The sequence below is a fragment of the Pelodiscus sinensis genome, chromosome 19 (assembly GCF_052426305.1).
Source record: "Pelodiscus sinensis isolate ZL-2025 chromosome 19, ASM5242630v1, whole genome shotgun sequence".
Taxonomy (NCBI): Eukaryota; Metazoa; Chordata; order Testudines; family Trionychidae; genus Pelodiscus; species Pelodiscus sinensis.
In genome coordinates this window covers 1,162,537-1,185,460 of record NC_143070.1, presented here as the reverse complement: position 1 = coordinate 1,185,460, position 22,924 = coordinate 1,162,537, and the positions used below count along the sequence as shown (strand labels likewise).

Here is a 22,924-nt window from a genome sequence, read left to right as displayed (position 1 = left end):
GAGCCCCGGGGGCCAGATCCAGACAAGCCGGGCCGGATTCTGTCCCCGGGCTGCCGGTTCCTCGCCCCTTCTCTAGCCCATGAGCCCAGGGCTGGGCAAGATGCTGCCTGAGGGCCGGATGCGGCCCGCCTAGCACAGTGATCCGGCCCGCGGGCCGCACCCGGCCCCTTTTCCAGGCTGCCGCTCGGGCAGCCGGATGCTGCTGAAATGGCCCCCCCCGGGGGGGGAGGCGCCACCAACCCTTTGTTTACAGTTCAGACTATTCGGGGGGAGGAGCCTAGCCCCGCCCCACCCCCTCTGCCTCAGGCCCCGCCCCTTCCAGCAGCGCAGAGGGGAGCCGGCCTGTGCCCATGTCCCAAAATACATTAAGTGCCCCCCGCCCCCCCCCGGGAACAGCAGCCCCCTGCTCCAGCCGGGGAGGGACCCAGGAGTCCCGGCTGCCGGCCCCTCCCCCTCCTAGCCCTGGCCCGGATGCGGGCGGGGGATGGGGCCTCCCGCGGTGACACTTTCGCTTTCAGTTCCGCGGGCCCGGCTCCGACCTGGCGCGGGGCGGCCGCTCCCTTCCCCCTCCCCGAGGTTCCTGGCCGGACCCGGCCGCGCCCGGGCAAAGTCCCGGGGCGAGGCGAGTCCGGGAGCCGCTTGTCGGGCGCTATGGGGGGCAGAGCGGTGGAGCCCGGCGGGGCTGTGCCCCTCCCCCTCCTCCTGTTCCTGTTGGGGGGCTTCGCCCTCCCGGGGGGCTGCTCCGGTGAGTGCTGGGGGGGCGGGGCCGGGGTGTGACGCGACGCGCAGGGAGCAGCGGGAGTAAAACCGGAGTGAAGCCAGAATCGGGCCCGGGGGGCGCCGGACCCTTGAACCCTCCTGAACAGCCGGGGACGGGGGGATGGTCCCGAGGGGGGGCGCCCTGCCAGTGGCTATGGGGCAAGGGGAGCAGGGCTTCGCTCCGATCAGGGTCAGCGCCTGCCCCGCTTCCTGCCCCGCGGCCCCTGCGCCTCAGTTTCCCCTCCTGCTCCCTTTGCCCCCTCCCCATGGGACGCTGGGTTTCGTGGCGACACCTCGCCGAGCCCTCCTCCCTCCGTGTGGTTTTGTGCCCCCATTGGGAGAGCGCCCCCCGCTAAGGGATATTGGGGGGAGTCAGTCTGGGGGGCCCTGTCGCACCAGGTGCTGCGGGACCCTGGTCAGCGGGGACTGGGGCCCCTGACCCCATAGTGACTGCGGCCCCATAACCTCTTACCATGTGGGGGGGTCTCGGCTCTCCTGAGGGGCTGGGCGTGGTGAGGGGCTGCTGGCTGATGGAGGGGTCTCTCCCCTGCTGTGGGGTGTGGGGGGAGGGGCTGCTGGCTGATGGGGGGTCTCTCCCCTGCTGTGGGGGGAAGGGCCGCTGGCTGATGGGGGGGTCTCTCCTCTGCTGTGGTGGGAGGGGCCGCTGGCTGATGGGGGGGGGTCTCTCCTCTGCTGTGGTGGGAGGGGTTGCTGGCTGATGGGGGGGGGGTCTCTCCCCGGTTTGGGGCTGTGGAGGGAGGGGCCGCTGGCTGATGGGGGGGGGTCTCTCCCCGGTTTGGGGCTGTGGAGGGAGGGGCCGCTGGCTGATGGGGGGGTCTCTCTCTGGTTTGGGGCTGTGGGGGGAGGGGCTGCTGGCTGATGGGGGGGTCTCTCCTCTGCTGTGGTGGGAGGGGCCGCTGGCTGATGGGGGGGTCTCTCCCTGCTGTGGGGCTGTGGGGGGAGGGGCTGCTGGCTGATGGGGGGGATCTCTCCCCGGTTTGGGGCTGTGGGGGGAGGGGCCGCTGGCTGATGGGGAGGGTCTCTCCCCTGCTGTGGGGCTGTGGGGGGAGGGGCCGCTGGCTGATGGGGGGAGTCTCTCCCCTGCTGTGGGGCTGTGGGGGGAGGGGCTGCTGGCTGATGGGGGGAGTCTCTCCCCGGTTTGGTGCTGTGGGGGGAGGGGCTGCTGGCTCATGGGGGGGGTCTCTCCCCGGTTTGGGGCTGTTGGGGGAGGGGCCACTGGCTGACGGGGTCTCTCCCCCAGGCTCCCACTCGCTGCGCTATTTCTACACGGCCGTGTCGGAGCCGGGCCCGGGGCTGCCCCAGTTCACCGTGGTCGGGTACCTGGACGACCAGCTCTTCTTCCAGTTCGACAGCGCGGGGAAGCAGGCCCGGCCCCGGGCCCCCTGGATGCAGGCCGAGGGCCCCGAGTACTGGGACCGGCAGACCTGGATCGCCCGGGGCTGGCAGGAGGCCTTCAACGGCAACGTCCGCATCGCCATGGAGCGCTACAACCAGAGTGGGGGTGAGGGGCCGGGCCGCGCGCTCCAGGGGCCGCGGGGTCTTCGGGGGGGGGCGTGTGGGCAGTGCAGCATGGGAACAGCACGTGCATTCACACACACAGACACGCACAGACACAAAACACACGTGCAAACGCAAATACCCTTTGTGCGTATGTCTGTATGTCTACACTGGCACCCTCTTTCGGGAGAGGGATGCAAACGAAGACATTCGAAATGGCAAATGAAGCCGGGATTGAAATATCCCACACTTCATTTGCATATTCGCGTTCTGGCGCTATTTGGAAATAACAGACGCTGTAGACACGGCTATTTCAAAAGAAAACCCTTCTCTCGAAATAACTGGTAAACCTCATTGTCTGAGGAATACGGGTTATTTCGAGAGAAGGGTTTTCTTTCCAGATAACCGCATCTTAACAGCGTCTGTTATTTCCAAATAGCGCCAGAACGCGAATATGCAAATGAAGCGCAACATATTTAAATCCTGGCTTCATTTGCAATGTCAACGTGCCTAATCTACATCCCTTTATCGAAAAAGGCTTGTAGTCTAGACAGAGCCTCAGAGAGACACAGACACACTCACAGAGAGAGACACAAATACACACAGACACAAATACAGACACGCTCACAGACAGACACATTCACAGAGAGAGACACAGACACGAATATACAAACAGACACAGACAGATACGCTCACAGAGAGAGGCAAACACACAGACACAGATACACAAACACAAATACACACAGACAAATACAGACACGCTCACAGACACATTCACAGAGAGACATGCAGACACCAATATGCAAACACAGACACAAATACAGACACAGACAGATACAGGCACAGAGAGAGGCAAACACAGACACACACACTCACACACCGATGTTTCTATCGTTCCCAGTGGGTGGTGGCTCGAGTCAATACAGTGGCCGGTTGGATGGTCCCTGCGTGAGGGGCCGGGCTCTGTGGGCTGAGCCGAAAGGCCAAGGCAGGGCTGGCCCCGGGCAGCGAGGGCAGCCCCCATGTTTAGACTGGAAAAGTCCCATGTGGGTCTGTGGGCGCTGCAGGGCCAGGCTGCAGCCTTTCGTCCCTGCGCGAGGTTCCCCGGTTCCCCGCATGGCGCTTGTCCGGTTCCATCCCTGTCTCCCGCGGGTCTTGCGCTTACGTGTCTCCGCCTGTCGATGCGTCCGGCACAAGGATGCTTCCTGCTTTCCCTCGGGGCTCCCGCTTCTTCGGCGTTCCCTGTGGCTTTCACACTTCCTCTTAACTCTGCCCACGCCTCCACTCACGCCGCATAGTGCTGCTAACCTCGACCCCGGCCCCGCCATACCCCCGACCCTCGCCCGGAATCGCATTCAGCAGCCACCCAAGCAACTGGCCCCGGGTGTCTGGGGTGGGGGGGCAGTGAGGGGCCCTGCTCTAAGGAGCCACCTCGGGCACCGTGGCCGGAGCCGTGTCTCACGTGGCTCCCCGTGCCCCAGGCCAGCACACCTTCCAGTACGCCTACGGCTGCTGGCTGCCAGCGGATGGCAGCTCCTGGGGCTTCCGGCGGTACGGCTACGACGGGCAGGACTTCCTCTCCTACGACACCCACACCCACAACTGGGTGGCCCCCAGCAACGAGGCCCAGCTCACCAAGGGCAAGATGGAGAGCGACCGGCACCTGAGCCAGCAGCAGCGGGACTACCTGGAGCACAAGTGTGTCGAGTGGCTGCGGACGTACCTGGGCCATGGGAAGGAGACGCTGCAGAGAAGAGGTGAGGGGGCAGGAACCCCTCCTCCGGGAGGCGGGACCCCCTCCCCACCCGTCTGACACTGACTCCATTCGCCCAGGGCTGGCGTACGGTGCAGGAGCCCTAGGGATCAGCTGAGCCTTTTGGGGGCTCCCCCTTCTGTGCTGTCAGGGTGGGGAGACCCCCCCCCAGTCAGGGCCCATTGCCTCTGCCCCTGGAAAGCGAATAAGGAAAAGTTATTTACTTGTTCCCATAACAGAGCTAAGGGGCACCCAATGACATGAATAAGCAGCCATCAACCTGTGGAACTCCTCGCCAAAGGATGATGGGAAGACCAAGGTTCAATAAAGATCTAGATGGATCCATGGAGGTTGGGTCCATTGATGACTGGTAGCCAGGCTGGGCAGGGCTGGGGTCCCTGGTCTCTGTGTGTCAGAGGCTGGGAATGGGGCCTCTGGGCAGACAGGACACTGGGCTGGCTGGATCTTGGGTCTGACCCCGCCTGGCCACTCTTATGTTCTCCCAGAGCGCCCGGCTGTGCGGGTCACCAGCAAAGACACCCCTGGCGGCCCCTCCACCCTCACCTGCCGGGCCCACGGCTTCTACCCCCGGGAGATCGGTGTGGGCTGGCTGCGAAACGGGGCGAGCCGAGAGCAGGAGACGTTGCGAGGGGGGGTCGTGCCCAGCGGGGACGGGACCTACCACGCCTGGGCCACGGTGCAGATCGACCCCCAGGAGAGAGGCCTCTACCGGTGCCAGGTGGTGCACAAGAGCTTGGAGGAGCCGCTGAACGTCAAGTGGGGTAAGGATGGGGGTGGGGGGTAGAAACTGGATGAAATCGGGGGGTGTCACAGGGCAGCGGGTCCCCCAGCCCCACCGGTGACCAGTGTTCCCACTAACCTTATCTGTCCATGTGCGGAATAAATTTTATTCCGGCGCACTGCGGCACGTGGCAATGTGCACCTCCAGGACAAACACACATGTGGCTGAGGGCGAGCTGCTAGTCAGCTGGGTGGGAACCAGAGGGAAGGGGGCCGGGCTGGAAGGGGAGTCCTGGCTTGCTGGGGTGTGAGCTCAGGGCCAGGCCGGGTTCCCAGGCAGTGGAGGGGGAAGGGGGCTGGGAACACGGAGCCATTGGGCATTGGTGGGGGTTTTTGGGGGGGTTAATGCAGTGGGGGGGGTCTCTCACTCCCTGCTCCCTTGCAGAGACCCCACCTTCCTCTGTCCTGACCGCGGCCATCGCTGGGGCTGTCGTGGGGACTGTGCTGCTTGTGGGGATACTCGGGGTGTTTCTGTGGTGGAGACGGCGCTCAGGTAAGGGGGCTGGTCAGTGTGGGGCCCCGGGGAGCCACCATCCAGCCCCTGTCGGGGGGAGGGGGATGGGCCAGAGTGGCATCAGGACGCCCGGCTCCCCGGGACCTGCAGCTCCAGGTGTGAGCCTGGCCGGACTGCTGGCGCCCAATCCCGGGTCTGGGACCTTGGGATCCCAGCATTAAACCCCGCCCCCCCTGCACAGCCAATTACCCACAATCCCCTGCGTTGCCATCCCAGGGTGCTCGTGCTCTGGGGGTGCAGCCGCTCTGGCTGGAGCCGTGCCCGGCAGGACCCCGCTGCCCCCATGTCTGGCTCTGCCCAGGCAGCTCCGGGTGGCTCCCTGTCCAGGCTGGGCTGGAGCAGGAGGGAGTGGGGGGGGGGGGGGGGCGGTGAGGGCAGAATCGCAGGCAGGGCCCCCCCAGTCTGGGAGACACTAACCCCCTTTTCCCCCCACAGCCGGCGCCAAGGGCTCCATCTTCACTCTGGAAGGTAAAGGGGGGGGGTTCATGGAGGGGTTCCCGGGGCCCTTCGCCCCTGCAGGGGTTCCAGGCAGGGGTGGGATCTCTGGGGGGCGGGGAGTGGGGCAGTTCACCCCACACTCCCCATGGGGGGGGTCACCGGGGGCCCCGTCTCTCCTTGCACTGAGGTCTGGCAGCTCCCTGAGGTCCCACACCTGGGTCCCCTGCCCCAGTCTGGGGGGTCAGGCCCCCCTCCAGCAGGGGTCCCCGACTCCCAGAGCAGATAGCCGGCGAGGGCGGGTCTAAGGGGGCAGGCGGGGCTGGAACCCCTCCAAGTTGGGCTGTGATCCCAGGAGCTCTGTGACCCCCCCCCGCTCAGATACTGACCCCCCCTTTTTCTCCCCACAGTCAGTGAGAACGGATCCAGCAGGGGTAAGTGCCGGGGGGCTCCAGCCCTGGGCTGCAGTGACAGAGACCTCTGGGGAGACCCTGCCCAGAGCCCCCCCTTGGGCTGGGTCCAGGGCCAGGTCTGGGGCTCCCCTTTGCGAGTGGGAGGGTCCCAGGCTGCAGGGCTCGGGGGGTGGAGGGGGCAGGGCTGCAGCTGGGCCCATTGTACCTCAGCTCCCCCAAACTGAGGAGGGGGCAGAGAGTGACCCTCCCCTCCCCCGGTACCTCGGCCTCTCTCCTCCCCACAGCTGGGCTGGGACCCAGATACCAGGACCCTGAAACCCCCGGCCATTCCCACCAGAGCTGGGGGCTGCCGGGCCGGAGCCGGAGAGGGGGCTGGTGGCACCGGGTCCCTGTCCTCTCCTTAACGCCCGGCTTGCCTGGGGGGTGGAGTCGCCCGCTGAGCCCAGGGGTCCGGGCTGGGCCGTGGACGGGGGTCGGAGCCGGTTCTGGCCCCACTCACGGGATCTGCCTTCTCTCTGCAGGGGAACCCGCCGGCGGCCACGTGATGGTTCCGGTTCCGGGTGAGTCTGAGCCCAGCTGGGCAGCTGGCGGGGGTGGGGGGTGCGGCCCAGCCCAGGACCCTCCAGGTCTGTTCAGCAGCCCCCGTCCCCGCTGGCTCAGCCAGGCACCTTTGGGGGTGCAGCCCCTCTGCTCTGAGCTGGGCCAGCCCCCCCACCCCAATGTCTGGCTCTGCCCAGGCAGCTCTGGGTGGCGCCCTGTATGGGCTGGGGCAGGAGGGGTGAGCTGGGGAGGGGGTGAGAGCAGGACCAATCCCTCGGGAGATGCCTGTCTCGCTGATTCAGGAGACACTAACCCCCCTCTTTCCTCCCTCTCACAGCCAGCACCCAGGGCTCCAACTCCTCTGTGGCAGGTAAGGGGTTCATGGCCGGGGCTCTTAGCCCCACAGCCCCCCGCAGGGGTTCCAGGCAGGGGAGGATCTCCGTGGGGGGCTGGGAACAGGGCTTGTCAATGCACCCCACACTCCTCTGGGGGTCACCTGTGAGCAGAGCAGGTAACCAGGGGCCCTCCTCTCCTAGCACCTGGGTCAGGCCCCCGGGCAGATCTGGGAGGGACGGTCCCTGATGTCCCACAGTGAGAACCCATCATCTGCTCCCAGCCCCGCTCAGCCTGGGGTCAGGACTCCCCAGCAGTGATAGCCCCACCCTGACTGGGGGAGCTAAAGGGTGGGTGGGTCTGGAATCCCTCTGACCCTGGGAACTCACTGGCCCCCCTGGGCTCAGAGACTGACCCCCCCTTCTCCCCCCACAGGCAGCGAGAAAGGATCCAGCAGTGGTAAGTATGGGGGGGAGGGGAGGTGGAGCTGCAGCCGTGGCCATGGGCTGAAATGACAGAGACCTCTGTGGGGAGCCCCCCGCCCAGAGCCCCCCCCCGCCATGCGGAGTCCTGCCCAGAGAATCGCTCCCCTGGGATTGTAAAGTTAAAGTGGGCGTTACAGGGGAAATAGCCCAGTCGCGTCTAACCAAACACCCCCTGCTCCACTCACGTCTCTGTGGTTCCAAGGGTTACGCTTGTCCCAGGCGTGGACATCGCTGGCAACCCCAGGCCCCCTTCCTGGCTTCTCGCCTCCCTGCGTCCGTCCTGGGGCACATGCAGATCCTGCTTTTTCAAAATCTACCCCCCCGCTTTTGGGGGGCTCTGTGGCCTCCCTGCCAACGTATCCTAGGGCCCCGCTGTCTCTGGGTCTGGCCCTTCCCAGGCGATGGAGTGAACACAGAGGCTGGGGCGGTCTGGGAATGGGTAACGCTCCTCCCATTCGTCACAGACCCAGATCCCCTGAGATCCCAAGCACCCCACAGGGCCTCCAGTCCCGGTGCATTGTGGGGATTATTACCTAAAGCTGGGTCTGCCCGGCTCTGGCCCCTGCTGCCTTTCTGACCCCTTCCCACGATCCCTGCCTGGCCCAGATGCCCTGCTCAGCCCGGTCTGATCCCATGGGTGTGGGGTCGGGGGATCGGCTGGGGGCGCAGCTCCCTGCATGGTGCTCACCCCCCTTCTCCCTCCCACAGGCAGTGACCGCGGCTATGACAGCAGCTTGCAAGGTAAGTGCTGATCCAGCCCAGGGTGCTGGTTCCCCCCGGCCAAACCCCCAGAGCCCCCCAGGCCCTGCCCCTCTAGCGGGCCCCCCAGGTGCCGAGTGGGGGAGTCTGAGCTCCCAGGGGACGGGGTGAAATGAACCAGCCTGGAGGCTCCCTCCTCCTTCCCTTGATTCAGTGACCCTGTGGTTATGGGGCATCCCCCCCCCCAGCTGCAGGAGGGTCTGGAGGAGGGTCTGGGCCAGGGGCAGCCCCTCCCCAGGTCAGGCCCTGGTCCCTGCGGACGGACACGGCTCCGGGCTCCCCCCAACCCCTCTTTGTCTCCTTCCTGCAGAGTTGGAGATCAGGGAGCCGCTAGTGGGGGGCCCTGGGGAGACCGATCTCCCCCCATCAGCTGAGCCGTTCCTGCCCGGGGCCGACCCCGCCTAGCTGCCCAGCGACTCCCGCGCAGACGTCGTCCAGTCTGGAGCCAGGCCTGGAGCTTTCGCCTGCGCTCAGGGCAGGGCGCCGCTGCAGATGTGGGGGGAAGTGAACACAGCGGCTTCAGTTGTGTAACTGAGCACGCTCAGTGCGAGCCACGCCCCCGACTGGTCACACGGTGACTTTAAATAGAAAATGCCGCATGCGCTCCATCTTCTTCTCTGCTCCCGTGTGAGCCCTCCCTCACTGCTCCACGAGTAGAGCTAGTCATTTTATTGGGGCTAGGATTGGACAAGAAATAAATACGCCGATAAGGACATTGTTATTGGAAACAGACCGAAAAATCAAATTTGGAATCGTCTTGTTTAATGTGAAGGACGAGCTTGTTTGTTCTTGCATCATTTTTGAAATCTGGGATTGGCCCTGCCTAGCGCAGGGGGCTGGACTTGAAGACCTTCTGAGATCTCTTCCAGCCCTGTGGTTCTCTGATTCGTAGTGGAGATGGCCACTCTCATTTCTCGTTCCAGATTTACTTTTGATCGATCTTTGCTTTTCATAGCAGCAACTGCAGAAAACCCTGGCTTTGCGAACGGGACCAGTCTGTTCACAGCCTTCTCGCTTAATTCTTTGTGCTCATTTTGCACACTGGTCCAGAATTCACAGACACATGGTTGAGAATTTTATTTTGAAAGCAGAAGAGAGATCATTGATTTGCTCCTCCGTAGCAGTGAGTGTACCAGCTATTAGTTTAGCGTTAAATGGGTTCCTTATCCAATCCAATTTTTCAATATCCATATCTGAGAGATTTCTTATAGTGAAATTTTAAAGAAAGGTGATTTAAAACACAAAATTCCACATCTTCGCTACTGTGTGGTGTTGCTTTCAATGCATTGTTTTCAAGTAGGAAAGCTGTCTACATTTGAATTTTCCATTTTGCTCTGCCACAGTTCAACTATCCTAATAAACGCTTTCAATTTATCGTAGAGTTCAAGAATATTATTATTACCACCTTGCAGTGAAGTGTTAAGAGTGTTCAGCTTATTGAACACTTAAATATGCTAACTTCATGTTGATATCACAGTCGATAAACACGGGTGCTCTACTCTGCCTTTCCTCAATTCAATACTGGTGAAGTTCATTCCTTAGTTCAAAAACACGTGTCAAAACGTTTCCCCGAGGCAGCCTTCTTAACTCTCAGTAAAACAGCAAGGAAGTTTTTGCAAAACCTTGCAAACATCCTTCCCTTTACAGGCCTGGTTTTATGTAGTTCACAACATTTATGGTTGCTTGTAGAACATTTACCAATGCCGGGCTCAAATCTTTCAAAGCGAGAGCTTGCCTATGAATCGTACAGTGTGTCCAATAGCACCAGGCGATTCTTGGCGTATTAATGCGTGAAGTTCTCTATTACAGCCGGACGTAGAGCGTGCTCCATCATTGGCTGTTCAACCTCCATAAGAGATGTGACTTCATAAAGCTATCCCTTCTATCGAAAAGAGCCTCAGCTTTACTCGTCCCTGTCATTTTTTATGGAAGAGTAAATTTATTTTATCCTCATCAACTAATCTTTCTTGATTAGGCCTATTTTTATCAACAATATTGGTAGATTTGCCATCAGCTTTTCGCTTACCACCCAACAAAAACCTTTCCATCTTGCAAGGCTAAAAATGTAAAATAACAGATCCGTTTTTATACATTTATAATAATTGATAAGACTCGAACTTCACAGACACTCCAAGGACTATTAAAGAGGTTGTTCTAGTAAACGCTACGCCGCGTCGGCAGAGACACACGAATATTTGTGGAAGAAGCTGGACCCGACAGTCTGAGATCACGGGAGTGGCGTTTAGATCGCCAGTGGAGACATTGGAGACATGCAACACATTTGCGAGGGCCGCCGAGCCCGACTATCGGTAATCGTGTGATCAGTGGCACTGCATTGCCTGTTGAGATGCCAGAGACACACAAATATTTGCAAGAGAAAAACCGAATCCAGCTGCGACCCCCCTCTAAGTTGCTCGTGACCCCCCCGGGGGTTGGGCCCCACAGTTTGAGAAACGCGGGGCTAATCCTTTCCTAATGGTGCCTAACTCTGGCTGGCGTGTGTGCCCGCCCTGAACACTGTCTCCAGAGAGCTACCCCGTGACTCCAAGATCTCTCTGAGTAGCTGTAGCTAATTCAGACCCATCCCGTTGGATGTCCCGCGGGGGTGCTATTTCCCCATGCGTGTTACCTGGCATTTCTCAGCCCTGAATTCCACCCGCCCTTGGGCTGCCCGCCAGCCCGGTTCGGTCAGGTCCCCTCGTGGCTCCTGGCAGTCGGCGTTGGACTGAGAGTCCTTTTGTATGGTCTGCAAGTTTTGCCCCCCTCCCTCCCTGATTGGCAGAGCACCCACAGCCGGCAGCAGGGGCTTCTACAGAGGGTGCACCTCCGCACATGCCTCGGTGCACAGAATAAAATGTATTCCGCACATGGATGGAAACAATCAGAGGGAATGTTGCTACAACGGCAGCTGCTGAATAGCTGCTGCTGGGCTGAGGGTGCCTGGTGCCCCCACCCTGTGTCCGTTAGCCCGGCCCCAGAGTGGGGGGGTAGGGAAGGGGCCAGAGGGGCTGTTACCTTGTGAACTATCACACCAGCTCCCACTGCTGCCACCAAGAGCCTCGTCTGGTCCTACCCAGCCCTGGGGCTCCGTGTCTGTCTGTCCCTACCCAGCCCTGGGGCTCTGTGTCTGTCTGTCCGTACCTAGTGTTGGGGCTCTGTGTCTGTCTGTCCGTACCCAGCCCTGGGGCTCCGTGTCTGTCTGTCCGTACCCAGCCCTGGGGCTCCGTGTCTGTCTGTCCATACTTAGTGTTGGGGCTCTGTGTCTGTCTGTCCCTACCCAGCCCTGGGGCTCCGTGTCTGTCTGTCCCTACCCAGCCCTGGGGCTCTGTGTCTGTCTGTCCGTACCTAGTGTTGGGGCTCCGTGTCTGTCTGTCCCTACCCAGCCCTGGGGCTCCGTGTCTGTCTGTCCGTACCTAGCGTTGGGGCTCCGTGTCTGTCTGTCCGTACCTAGCGTTGGGGCTCCGTGTCCGTCTGTCCCAGACATTCACACTTCCCAGCACACCTATGGCTGCTCCCTCTCTGCTGACAATGACACCCGGGGCCTGGACCAGTTTGCGTTTGATGGGAGAAACTTCGTCCGCTCTGACACAGAGACGCTGACGTGGGTGGTGGCAGCGCCCCGGGCCGAGGCCACTGCGCGGAAATGGGGCGCCAGGTACGCCCTTCGGTACCGTGAAGCAATACCAGGAACAGCGTGGGGGGCGTCACCGGGCCGTGGGGGGGGGGTGTCGCCAGGCCATGTGGAGGGGCAGGGACTGACCCCACTTACTTTTCTGGGGCTCAGTGTGTGGGACGGGGCTGCCAGTGAGCGGGGCAGGGGTGGGGCTGCAGGATCTGGGTGGGGGCTGGGGTGCAGCAGGGGCCGAGGGTGCAAGGTGTGGGTGGGAGGTCGGGCGCAGGAGCCCCGTGGTTCTCACACGGGGGCCCCGTCCCGCCGGGGTGCACCAAGAGACCTGCCAGGGGCACCGTGGCTCCCTCCGCCCTTCCCTGGCTTGCAACAAACCCAGCCAAGTCCCATGTCCGGCCCCCGGCCCCGCAGCACCGAGCCGGCTGCCAGGGGTACCCCCGTCGGGGCTCCTGTTAGTGCTCTGTGCCCTGGCCAGCTCCTGACTCGGTTCTAGGAGGCCGCTGGCTGGTACCGACTAGCATAGGACACAGACCCCCCGGCCCCCCCGGCCTGGCCCTGGGGCAGTGTGTAAAGCGCAGGGGAGACGCTCGGACGTCCCACGGCCTGTCTGTGGGCAGCGTGGGGCCCACGGGGCAGGGTCCCCGCTGCTCCAGCCGGCCTGGCCAGGGGGGGTCTGCTGTTGGGCCTGGCGCGAGCCCAGCTCCCCACTGCCCCTGTATAACCCCACGGGGCCGGGCTGCGGGCTGGCACCGGATCTTGGCAGCGCACGGGGGGGGGGGGGGGGGGGACGTGACTCAGCCTCATGTGCCGGCTGCTGAGGGGCGAGCGGGGAAGAGGAAGCGGCTCTTGTGCGGGTTGCAACAGGCCACTGCCACTTCGCCACCCTCCCGCCCGCACCCCGGCCTGGGGAACCGTGGCCCGGTGGTAAACCAGCCTGGGAGCCCCGACCCCGCAGCCCGGCTTGGATCAGGGGACCCGGCCTGGGAGCCCCGACCCCGCAGCCCGGCCTGGGACCAGGGGACCCGGCCTGGGAGCCCCGACCCCGCAGCCCGGCCTGGGACCAGGGGACCCGGCCTGGGAGCCCCGACCCCGCAGCCGGGCCTGGGACCAGGGGACCCGGCCTGGGAGCCCCGACCCCGCAGCCCGGCCTGGGACCAGGGGACCCGGCCTGGGAGCCCCCACCCCGCAGCCGGGCCTGGGACCAGGGGACCCGGCCTGAGAGCCCCGACCCCGCAGCCGGGCCTGGGACCAGGGGACCCGGCCTGGGAGCCCCGACCCCGCAGCCCGGCCTGGGACCAGGGGACCCGGCCTGGGAGCCCCCACCCCGCAGCCGGGCCTGGGACCAGGGGACCCGGCCTGGGAGCCCCGACCCCGCAGCCGGGCCTGGACCAGGGGACCCGGCCTGGGAGCCCCGACCCCGCAGCCGGGCCTGGACCAGGGGACCCGGCCGGGGAGCCCCGACCCCGCAGCCGGGCCTGGACCAGGGGACCCGGCCTGGGAGCCCCGACCCCGCAGCCGGGCCTGGGAGCAGGGGACCCGGCCGGGGAGCCCCCACCCCGCAGCCGGGCCTGGGACCAGGGGACCCGGCCTGGGAGCCCTGACCCCGCAGCCGGGCCTGGGACCAGGGGACCCGGCCTGGGAGCCCTGACCCCGCAGCCGGGCCTGGGACCAGGGGACCCGGCCTGGGAGCCCCGACCCCGCAGCCGGGCCTGGGACCAGGGGACCCGGCCAGGGAGCCCCGACCCCGCAGCCCGGCCTGGGACCAGGGGACCCGGCCGGGGAGCCCCGACCCCGCAGCCGGGCCTGGGACCAGGGGACCCGGCCTGGGAGCCCCGACCCCGCAGCCGGGCCTGGACCAGGGGACCCGGCCGGGGAGCCCCGACCCCGCAGCCGGGCCTGGGACCAGGGGACCCGGCCGGGGAGCCCCGACCCCGCAGCCGGGCCTGGACCAGGGGACCTGGCCGGGGAGCCCCGACCCCGCAGCCGGGCCTGGGACCAGGGGACCCGGCCTGGGAGCCCCGACCCCGCAGCCGGGCCTGGACCAGGGGACCCGGCCGGGGAGCCCCGACCCCGCAGCCGGGCCTGGGACCAGGGGACCCGGCCGGGGAGCCCCGACCCCGCAGCCGGGCCTGGGACCAGGGGACCCGGCCGGGGAGCCCCGACCCCGCAGCCGGGCCTGGGACCAGGGGACCCGGCCGGGGAGCCCCGACCCCGCAGCCGGGCCTGGGACCAGGGGACCCGGCCGGGGAGCCCCGACCCCGCAGCCGGGCCTGGGACCAGGGGACCCGGCCGGGGAGCCCCCACCCCGCAGCCGGGCCTGGGTCCAGGGACAAGGGCCGGCCCCCGTGCCAGACACATGGGGGCAGGCACCCCCCACCCCCGGAGCTGGGCCTTGCTGCCCTGAATCCAGCAGCCGGCTCCTTGCCGTGGGCTGGGAGGGGTCGAAGGGGGCGGTGAGGTGGGGCGGGGGGGCCGCTCAGTGAGGGTGGGTGGGGGATGCAGACTGAGCCACCCCAGGGCCTGCTGGGGGGTGTGACCCAGAGCAGAGGCTCCCTGCAAGCCAGCGGCAGCGTGGCTGTTTGTGGCAGAGCCTGAGTGGGAGGCGCCGGGAGGCCAGGGTGATGGGCAGCAGGACGCGCCCCCCCCCTCCCCGAGAGGCCTGGCGCGGAACGAGGGGCTGGGTCCCCGGGGGCACAGGGCAGGGCAAGGCGAGGACGAAGGGCTGGTGGGCGGGGGGAGGGGAGTCCAGGGACCGTTTCCAAGTGCAGCTGACGGCGAAACCCCGTTTCCAAGGGGTTTGGGGGCCACATCTCCAAGGGGGGGCAAAGGGGCTGAGGCAGGTTCCGGGCCCAACTCCCATCGATTTCAACGGAGTCACTAGCTTGGGAGCGCTCCCCTCCCCCCCCTCGAACCCCTGCCGGTGGGATCGCTGGTCTCGCCCTGGCTTGGGGAGGGGAGCGGGGGCTAGTGGTTAGAGCAGGGGGAGGTGCAGGGAGCCAGGACTCCTGGGGTCTCTCCTGGCTCTGGGAGGGGAGTGGGGGCTAGTGGTTAGAGCAGGGGGAGGTGCAGGGAGCCAGGACTCCTGGGGTTTCTCCCTGGCTCTGGGAGGGGACTGGGTCCTAGTGGTTAGAGCAGGGGGGGGGGGGTGTCTGGGACCCAGGATTCCTGGGGTCTCTACCGGCTCTGGGAGGGGACTGGGGCCTAGTGGTTAGAGCAGGGGAGGGGCTGGGAGGCAGGATTCCTGGGGTGTCTCCGGGCTCGGGGAGGTTTAAACACTTGCAGACCAAGGCTCCTAAATCCCTTGGTTGCTTTGGAGATGGCTCCTGGCTGGGAGGGAGGGGGATGTGGGCGGGGGGGGGGGGACGTCAGGTAATGGGGGGCCCCGTGTCTGCAGGGGGGGCCGGTCTCGGGGGAGGGTGACTGGGGGGCTGGTGTCGGCGGGGGGGAGACTGGCGGGGGGGTCAGGGTAGGGTGGCTGGCTGGGTGCGGTCCCGGGGCTCCCCCCCGCTGTGCTGGCATCTCACTTCCTCCCCGCCCGGCCGCCTGGCTCTGTCGCAACGGGCAGGAAACGCCCGCGGGGAGGGGGGGGGGCCTCCCGGCTCCCCCCCCCCCGCCAGCCCCACACACGGCGCAGGGACCGCGCGGCATGGGGGGCCCGGGCAGCCTCCTCCCCCTCCTGCTGCTGCTGGGGGGCGCGGAGTCACGTGAGTGGGGCAAACGGGGTGAGCTAACCCCTCCCCCCGCGGGGGCCCGGACGCCTGGGTTCTCCCCCTGGCTCTGGGAGGGGAGTGGGGGCTAGTGGTTAGAGCGGGGGGGGCAGGCTCTGGGAGGGTGGGGGTGGTGAGTTTCAGCGGGGGCGGGGCGGTTCCTCTATCCCTCGGGGTGGGGGTCAGGGGTGTGTGTGTCCCGGTTTGGGGGGGCGCTGGGGGTCAGGGGTGTGTGTGTCCCGGTTTGGGGGGGGCGCTGGGGGTCGGGGTGTGTGTGTCCCGGTTTGGGGGGGCGCTGGGGGTCAGGGGTGTGTTTGTCTCGGTTTGGGGGGGCGCTGGGGGTCAGGGGTGTGTGTGTCCCGGTTTGGGGGGCGCTGGGGGTCAGGGGTGTGTGTGTCCCGGTTTGGGGGGGCGCTGGGGGTCAGGGGTGTGTGTGTCCCGGTTTGGGGGGGCGCTGGGGTAGGCTGCTGCCCTGGGGGTGGCATCTGAGGTGCCAGCAGATTGTGGCTGAAGTTTTTTTTGGGGGGGGGGCTGGGAGCGCCCTGGGAGCTGGGGCCAAACCCACCCTTTGGGCTGGCGGTGGAGGGTCCCCAGGCTGGCCCTGTGATACAGGGGCTCTGACGGCGACTCTTCCCCCCCCCGCCATTGCCCCATATCTGCCCCCATGCCCTCTCCAGCCCCCTGGTGTGGCTCTGTGCCTAGGCTGTGGTATGGGGGTGCACGGGCCAGGCAGGGATTCTGTCCGCTGGTTTTGTGTGGGTGGGTGGGTGTATCCGGCTGTCCCTCCCCGCTGGCCGTGTGTCTGTCTGTCCATTCCTCCCTCCCTGCTGGCCGAGTGTGTGTGGGGCGTCTGTGCCCACGCTCCCCCCACTGCCCCCATTCTTATCACAACTCTTCACTCCCTACTGTGTGTCAGGCGCCCCGCACTGTTCCCGGCTGCCGGTGAGTCCCCGTTCGCTCTGTGTTCCATGTGTCAATCCCCATCGACATTATGCTGGGTATTGAGGGGGGTCTCCATGGGACGCTCTCCCAGCATTTGGGGAGGGGGCTACAGACAGACCCCGCTGACAGCCCCCCCCCCCCCGGCCAGGCTCTCACACGCTGCGGTACTTTCTGACGGCCGTCTCGGAGCCCGGCCCGGGGCTGCCCGAGTTCACGGTGGCCGGCTACGTGGACGGGCAGCGGTTCGTGGAGTACGACGGCGAGGCCCAGCAGATGCGGCCCCGCGCCCCCTGGATGCAGGCGGCCCCCCCCGAGGCCTGGGAGCGGGAGAACCACGTCCACAAGGTGCGCCAGGCCTGCTTCCGCGGCAAGGTGCGCAGCCACCAGCACCTCTACAACCAGAGCCGGGGTGAGTCCGCCCAGGGGCCGGGCAGCGGGAACGAGAGCCCAGCACGACGGGCCAGGACTCCGGGGCTCATCCGCAGGGGAGCGGGGTCTAGTGGTGGGAGCAGAGTGGGGCAGGGAGCCAGGACAACTGGGTTCATACCTGGCTCCAGGAGGGGAGCGGGGTCTAATGGTTGGAGCAGGGCAGGGAACCAGGACTCCTGAGTTCATGCCTAGCTCCAGGAGGGGAGCGGGGTCTAGTGGTTGGAGCACAGCAGGGCAGGGAACCAGGACTCCTGAGTTCATGCCTAGCTCCAGGAGGGGAGCGGGGTCTAGTGGTTGGAGCAGGGCAGGGAACCAGGGCTCCCGAGTTCATGCCTAGCTCCAGGAGGGGAGCGGGGTCTAGTGGTTGGAGCACAGCAGGGCAGGGAACCAGGACTCCTGAGTTCATGCCTAGCTCCAGGAGGGGAGTGCAGTCTAGTGGTTGGAGCGGGTGGGCCTGGGCGTCTGGATGCCTGGGTTCATGCCTGGCTCTGGGAGGGGAGTGCAGTCTAGTGGTTGGAGCAGAGTGGGGCAGGGAGCCAAGACGCCTGGGTTCTGGCTGTGACTCTTTTCCCCGATGTGCTGGGTGACCGCAGCCAAGTCAGCTCCCGGCCCCGTGCCTCAGTTTCCCCGCCGGTTTCTTTGCACGGTGAGGTGCTTGGGGCAGGGTCTGTGCCGCGCCCCCAGCTGGCCGGGGCTCCCTCCGCCCCTCTCTGTTCCCAGCCCGTGCACCCTGCCCTACCAGGACCCTGCAGTGGGCAGACCCGGGCCGGCACTCAGGGGGCCCAAGGCAGGGCCCCGGAGGGGGGGCAGACCCTGTGCTAAGCAGGGCCTGAGGGATCCAGGGGGGTGGTGTCACAGACCCAGCAGCAGCCCGGGGGGTCCCAGTCCCAACCCCCCCGTTCTCCCCCCCAGGCTTCCACATCTTCCAGTACGCCTACGGCTGCGAGATCCAGGCGGACGGCGGCACCGGGGGCTTCCGGCGCTTCGGCTTCGACGGGGGCGACTTCCTGGTGTACGACGCCGCCCGGCACCGGTGGGAGGCCCCTGCCCGGGAGGCCGAGGCCACCCAGCGCCGCTGGAACGCCGACCCGGTCGCCCTGCAGTATTACCGCAACTTCCTGGAGCTGGAGTGCCTGGACGCCCTGCGCCGGTACCTGCGGCTGGGCCGGGGGGCGCTGGCCAGGAGGGGTGAGTCCGGGGGGCTGGCCGGGGTGGGTGAGTCCGGGGGGCTGGCCAGGAGGGGTGAGTCCGGGGGGCGCTGGCCAGGAGGGGTGAGTCCGGGGGGCTGGCCAGGAGGGGTGAGTCCGGGGGGCGCTGGCCAGGAGGGGTGAGTCCGGGGGGCTGGCCAGGAGGGGTGAGTCCGGGGGGCTGGCCAGGAGGGGTGAGTCCGGGGGGCGCTGGCCAGGAGGGGTGAGTCCGGGGGGCTGGCCGGGGTGGGTGAGTCCGGGGGGCTGGCCAGGAGGGGTGAGTCCGGGGGGCTGGCCAGGAGGGGATGAGTCCAGGGGGCTGGCCGGGGTGGGTGAGTCCGGGGGGCTGGCCAGGAGGGGTGAGTCCGGGGGGCTGGCCAGGAGGGGTGAGTCCGGGAGACTGGCTGGGGTGGGTGAGTCCCAAGGGCGCTGGCCAGGTGCGGGTAGACCAGGTGACTGGCCGGGCAGGGGGGTACTGGCCGGGCAGGGGGGAGATGGCCGAGGGTCGCTGGCCAGGTGAGGAGAGGCCAGGGGGCTGGCCAGGCCGGGGGGTACTGGCCGGGCAGGGTGAGGGTCACCCTGGGGCCATGGGGGGCAGGGACGTTCCTGGTGCTGGAGCCTGATTCCCCGTTGGGCCCCTCCCAGCAGCTGGGTGTCTGCGCCGGGAGCAGGGAGTTCGCTGGGCTGGGCGCGTCTGGTTACGAGGCAGGATCCAAAGGGTGGGGATAAAGGGTCAGTTTTCCGAGTGCAGAGGGGTAGCCAGCGGGGCCCCCCAGGGTCTGTCCCGGGACCAGCCTAGTCAGTGTATTTATGAGTGATCTGGGGAAAGGGGGACCCGGGAGGTGGCCACGGGGGCGGCCCTGACCCCTCTGCTCCCCTCCCCCAGAGCGCCCGGCCGTGCGGGTCACCAGCAGAGACGACCCCGGCGGCCCCTCCACCCTCACCTGCCGGGCCCACGGCTTCTACCCCCGGGAGATCGCCATGCGCTGGCTGCGAAAGGGGGCGAGCCGCGAGCAGGAGACGTGGCGAGGGGGGGTCCTGCCCAACGGGGACGGGACCTACCACGCCTGGGCCACGGTGCAGGTCGACCCCCGGGAGAGAGGCCTCTACCGGTGCCACGTGGAGCACGAGAGCCTGGCCCAGCCGCTGGAGGCCACGTGGGGTAAGACTGCGGGTGTGGGGGGAGCCAGCTGGGTGGGCACTGGGCACTGACTCTGTGATGGGGGAGGGGCAGGGGGGGCTATGGGGCACTGAGGGGGAGGGGAGGGGCTGACTCTGATGGGGGAGCCGGGTGGGGGAGTGTCTTGCTCCCTTCCCAGCCCCCGCCCTGTCCCCATTTCAGAGCCGCAGTCTGACCCCCTGCTGATCCCGGCGGTGGCTGGAGTGATCCTGGCCGTGGGGGCGGCCGCCGTGCTGGTCGCACTGGTGTGGAAGAGGAGACAGCGAGGTACGGAGCTGGGGGTCCCTGGGCTGCCCCGCACCCTGCCCCACACCCTGCCCTGCACCCTGCCCCACACCCTGTCCCGCACCCTGCCCTGCACCCTGCCCCACACCCTGTCCCGCACCCTGCCCCGCACTCTGCCCCCGCACTCTGTCCCCCACCCTGTCCCCCACCCTGTCCCTGTCCCCCACCCTGTCCCCCACCCTGCCCCGCACCCTGCCCTGCACCCTGCCCTGCACCCTGTTCCCCACCCTGCCCCGTACCCTGCCCCGTACCCTGCCCTGCACCCTGCCCTGCACCCTGTCCCCCACCCTGCCCTGCACTCTGCCCCGCACCCTGCCCCACACCCTGCCCTGCACCCTGTCTCCCACCCTGCCCCGCACTCTGCCCCGCATCCTGTCCCCGCACCCTGCCCTGCACCCTGCCCCACACCCTGTCCCTGCACCCTGCCCCCGCACCATGTCCAGCACCCTGCCCTGCACCTCCCAGCACTGCTGCCATGGGTCTGCCCTGAGGGGGCTCAGCCAGGCACACGCTGGGGAGCTCAGGGAGGGAGGCTGTTGCTGGCCCCCACCCCGCGGGCCGGGTCTGGCCCTTGCTGAGAGCTGCCTTCTCCCCGCAGGGCCCAAGGCAGAGCTGTACTCACAGGCGCCAGGTGAGTGAGCCGACCCCCACGCCAAGCAGCGCCCCCGGTCCCCCCCCCGGCCTCAGCACCCGTTTGTGCAGCTCGGGGAGCTGGCTCCGGGCACCACCAACGCCCCAGGGGCACTGGGTCCCTGCCCTAAGACTCTCCTGGTACCCCAGCCTGACGCCCATTTCCGGGGACCCCAGCCGGAGTTCAGCTCCCCCCAGGCCGCCCCGAACGCAGCCTGGAAATCAGGCACCGGAGACTGCTCCTGTCCCCTGCTGGTCCCTGCCCACGTTCCCCAACCGCCCAGCCCCTGCCCGCGTTCTCCACCTCTCCGGCCCCCGCTCCCCTTGGCCTCTGGTCTATCGCAATCCGGTCGCCCCGACTGTTCCCTGTGGGGCGGAGAGGTGGGGGGCTGAGTCCAGGGGAGCCTGCCACACCCCACCAGGCCCTGACCCTCTCCTCTCCTCCCCCCACAGCCAGCGACAGCGGATCGGACAGCTCCATCTCCGGTACGTGGGGGAGACTGTCCGGGGCCGTCACCGAGGGCTCTGTGGGGCCAGCCCTGAGCTGCGGGTCTGTGGGCTCCCCCTCCTCTGCTGAAGGGCGTCCCAGGCATGGGGGGTGTCCCTGCAAGGGGGAGAGTGTGGGGCAGTCTCCCTGGGGGATGGGTCTGTGGGGAGCCCCCCAATGCCAGCCCCCTCTGACCCATGTGGACGCAGCTCGGGGCTGCCCCTGACTCTCCCGTGTCTCCCTCCTGCAGGTGGAACGTAGCCGGTCGGAGCATCCGGATGGCGAAGACACGGACCGACCGGGGGCTGACACGGAACGGCCCCACCGCCCCTGAACCCCCCCCCCCGTGGGGCCCTGTGGTGGGCGTGGCCTCTGCTCTGTGACCCTCACTGGACAGCCCCGTGGGCACGGCCGGCCCTCTGCTCTGCCACCCTCACTGGACAGCCCCGTGGGCACGGCCGGCCCTCTGCTCTGCCACCCTCACTGGACAGCCCCGTGGGCACAGCTGGCCCGAATCGCGGCAGGGTTCGGTTTGTGTGTGAGCCCTTCCGGGCAGGGACCGCGGCTCCCTCGGGTGCACGGAGCCGGGAGGCACCTCCCAAGGGATGGGGGAGGGGGAGCCACGTGGAAAACCGAAAAGTTTGGCCCCGAAAAGGGAAGGATTTTGGCCAAAACCCACAAGATGGCTTTGGCCAGGCTGCCGCATGGCCCCCTGGGAAATGAAAGCTTCCTCGGTGCATCATGGACATCCCTGGGAGCAGCCCGGTCTGGGAGCCAGGACTCCGGGGTCCCATTTGTCGCGTGGCACTTGAGGGATTCCTTTCCCTGGTGCCATGCCTCAGTTTCCCCTCTCTGGAAAACGGGAAGCAAACTGGAGTCTGTGGAGATGCCTGTTACAGGGCCGTGTGTGTGTCTGGAGGTGTGTTACTCTGCGTTTCAAGCACTTTGGAGACTGTTTGTCCCAGGTTCTGTGTGGGCCCCGGTCCGGCCGCCGCGGGTTCTGCTCCGGGTCTGCGGCTGGGGAGCTGTCCGGCCGGGCGTGAGGCTGTTACACGGCTGTTCAAATGGATCTGCTATAAACTCTCCACACAAGGAACCGCGGAACCGACTCGTTTGTGCCGCGGGGCGATGGAGCGTCCGGCCGCTGTCGGGCGGGAACCACGGGGCAGCTCCGTTGTGTTCGCCGTCGCCGGACCCATCCTGCCAGGCCCTCGGTCCCGGGAAGCGTTTCCCTTGTGGTGTGTTGGCGGGCGCTGTGGGTCCCAGCCCTGCTGGCGGCTGCAGACACGACACCCCCAAGGGCCCGGAGGGTGTTTAAACGGAACCAGGAGTTTGAAAAACCTCATCGGCTTTTTTTAAGCTGATCACAACATTGGGGGAGGGAGGATGGCTGGGGGTCTCTGACCCCTCGGCATTACGGACGTGGGTCCCTCTCTAAGTCACAGGCTGGGTTTGGGGAGGGTGTTTCCTCCACCCACCCCGCTCATCCCACCCCGGTGCTACCAAACAGAGGTGAGATGTGGACTTAACAGCCCCCACGCCCAGACAGCCGTGAACACGGTGCCCTGTCAGCTGGGCGCTTGGGCTGCTGCCCTAGGGTGATCCAGCTGCCACCCAGCTACTTAGCAGGGCTCCCAGGCTGGGTTTTGTGTGTCTCCTGGTGGTGCACATTCACACATGCCTCGGTGCACAGAGAAAAATTTATTCTGCGCCCGGATGGAAAAGATGAGAGGGCCCATCGGCTGCGAATCCCGCCAAACCGGACACCGCTCGCATTTCACACGGCAAGTGTCCTGCTGTCCCCGTCCCAGCGTGAAACCATCTCACCAGCTCACACCTCCCCCCCCCCAGCTTGTAACTTTTCACAACTCCCGGGTCGGGGGGCCCCGGTGCGCGACTGACTGGCGCTGGCGATGCTGCACCTGCAGACATGGATCCAGGCCAGATGCGCACGCCGCTGCTCCGACTCGCACTGCACCCTGGGAGCGGCTAATCCGGATCTGCTCCCTGCCGTGTTCACACCTGGCTGGGGTTCCGGGTGGCTCATTCCAGCCTGGGAGGGGGGGCAGAGGGGGGTTAACTACCCACCGGTGCAGCCAGCCTGGGCCAGTTTGCAGCTGTGTGTGTGTCACCAAGGGG

At 66.5% G+C, this 22,924-nt stretch overlaps 2 protein-coding genes across 4 annotated transcripts; both read left to right on the top strand.

Annotated features, from left to right (window-relative positions):
- The first annotated feature begins 365 nt into the window (after positions 1-365).
- Positions 366-9,684, top strand: LOC102461131 (major histocompatibility complex class I-related protein 1-like). The gene is made up of 12 exons (XM_075914803.2): positions 366-745; positions 2,021-2,281; positions 3,759-4,034; positions 4,537-4,812; positions 5,217-5,324; positions 5,781-5,813; positions 6,191-6,214; positions 6,715-6,753; positions 7,071-7,103; positions 7,502-7,525; positions 8,260-8,292; positions 8,621-9,684. The coding sequence occupies exons 1-12, from the start codon at positions 472-474 to the stop codon at positions 8,713-8,715; spliced, it is 1,476 nt and encodes a 491-aa protein (XP_075770918.2). The 5' UTR covers positions 366-471; the 3' UTR covers positions 8,716-9,684.
- A 5,828-nt stretch (positions 9,685-15,512) lies between these two features.
- On the top strand, positions 15,513-21,881 carry LOC142823568 (major histocompatibility complex class I-related protein 1-like). 3 transcript variants are annotated; one of them, XM_075914809.2, is made up of 8 exons: positions 15,513-15,642; positions 16,736-16,996; positions 17,929-18,204; positions 19,090-19,365; positions 19,546-19,650; positions 20,267-20,299; positions 20,752-20,784; positions 21,036-21,881. In XM_075914809.2, exons 1-8 carry the CDS (start codon positions 15,585-15,587, stop codon positions 21,044-21,046), a joined length of 1,053 nt encoding a protein of 350 aa, XP_075770924.2. In that variant the 5' UTR covers positions 15,513-15,584; the 3' UTR covers positions 21,047-21,881. The 3 variants fall into 3 exon arrangements, with proteins under 3 accessions (XP_075770924.2, XP_089627785.1, XP_089627784.1); XM_089771659.1 differs by having other exon boundaries at positions 15,557-15,660; XM_089771658.1 differs by lacking the exons at positions 15,513-15,642; positions 20,752-20,784.
- Positions 21,882-22,924: the final 1,043 nt, after the last annotated feature.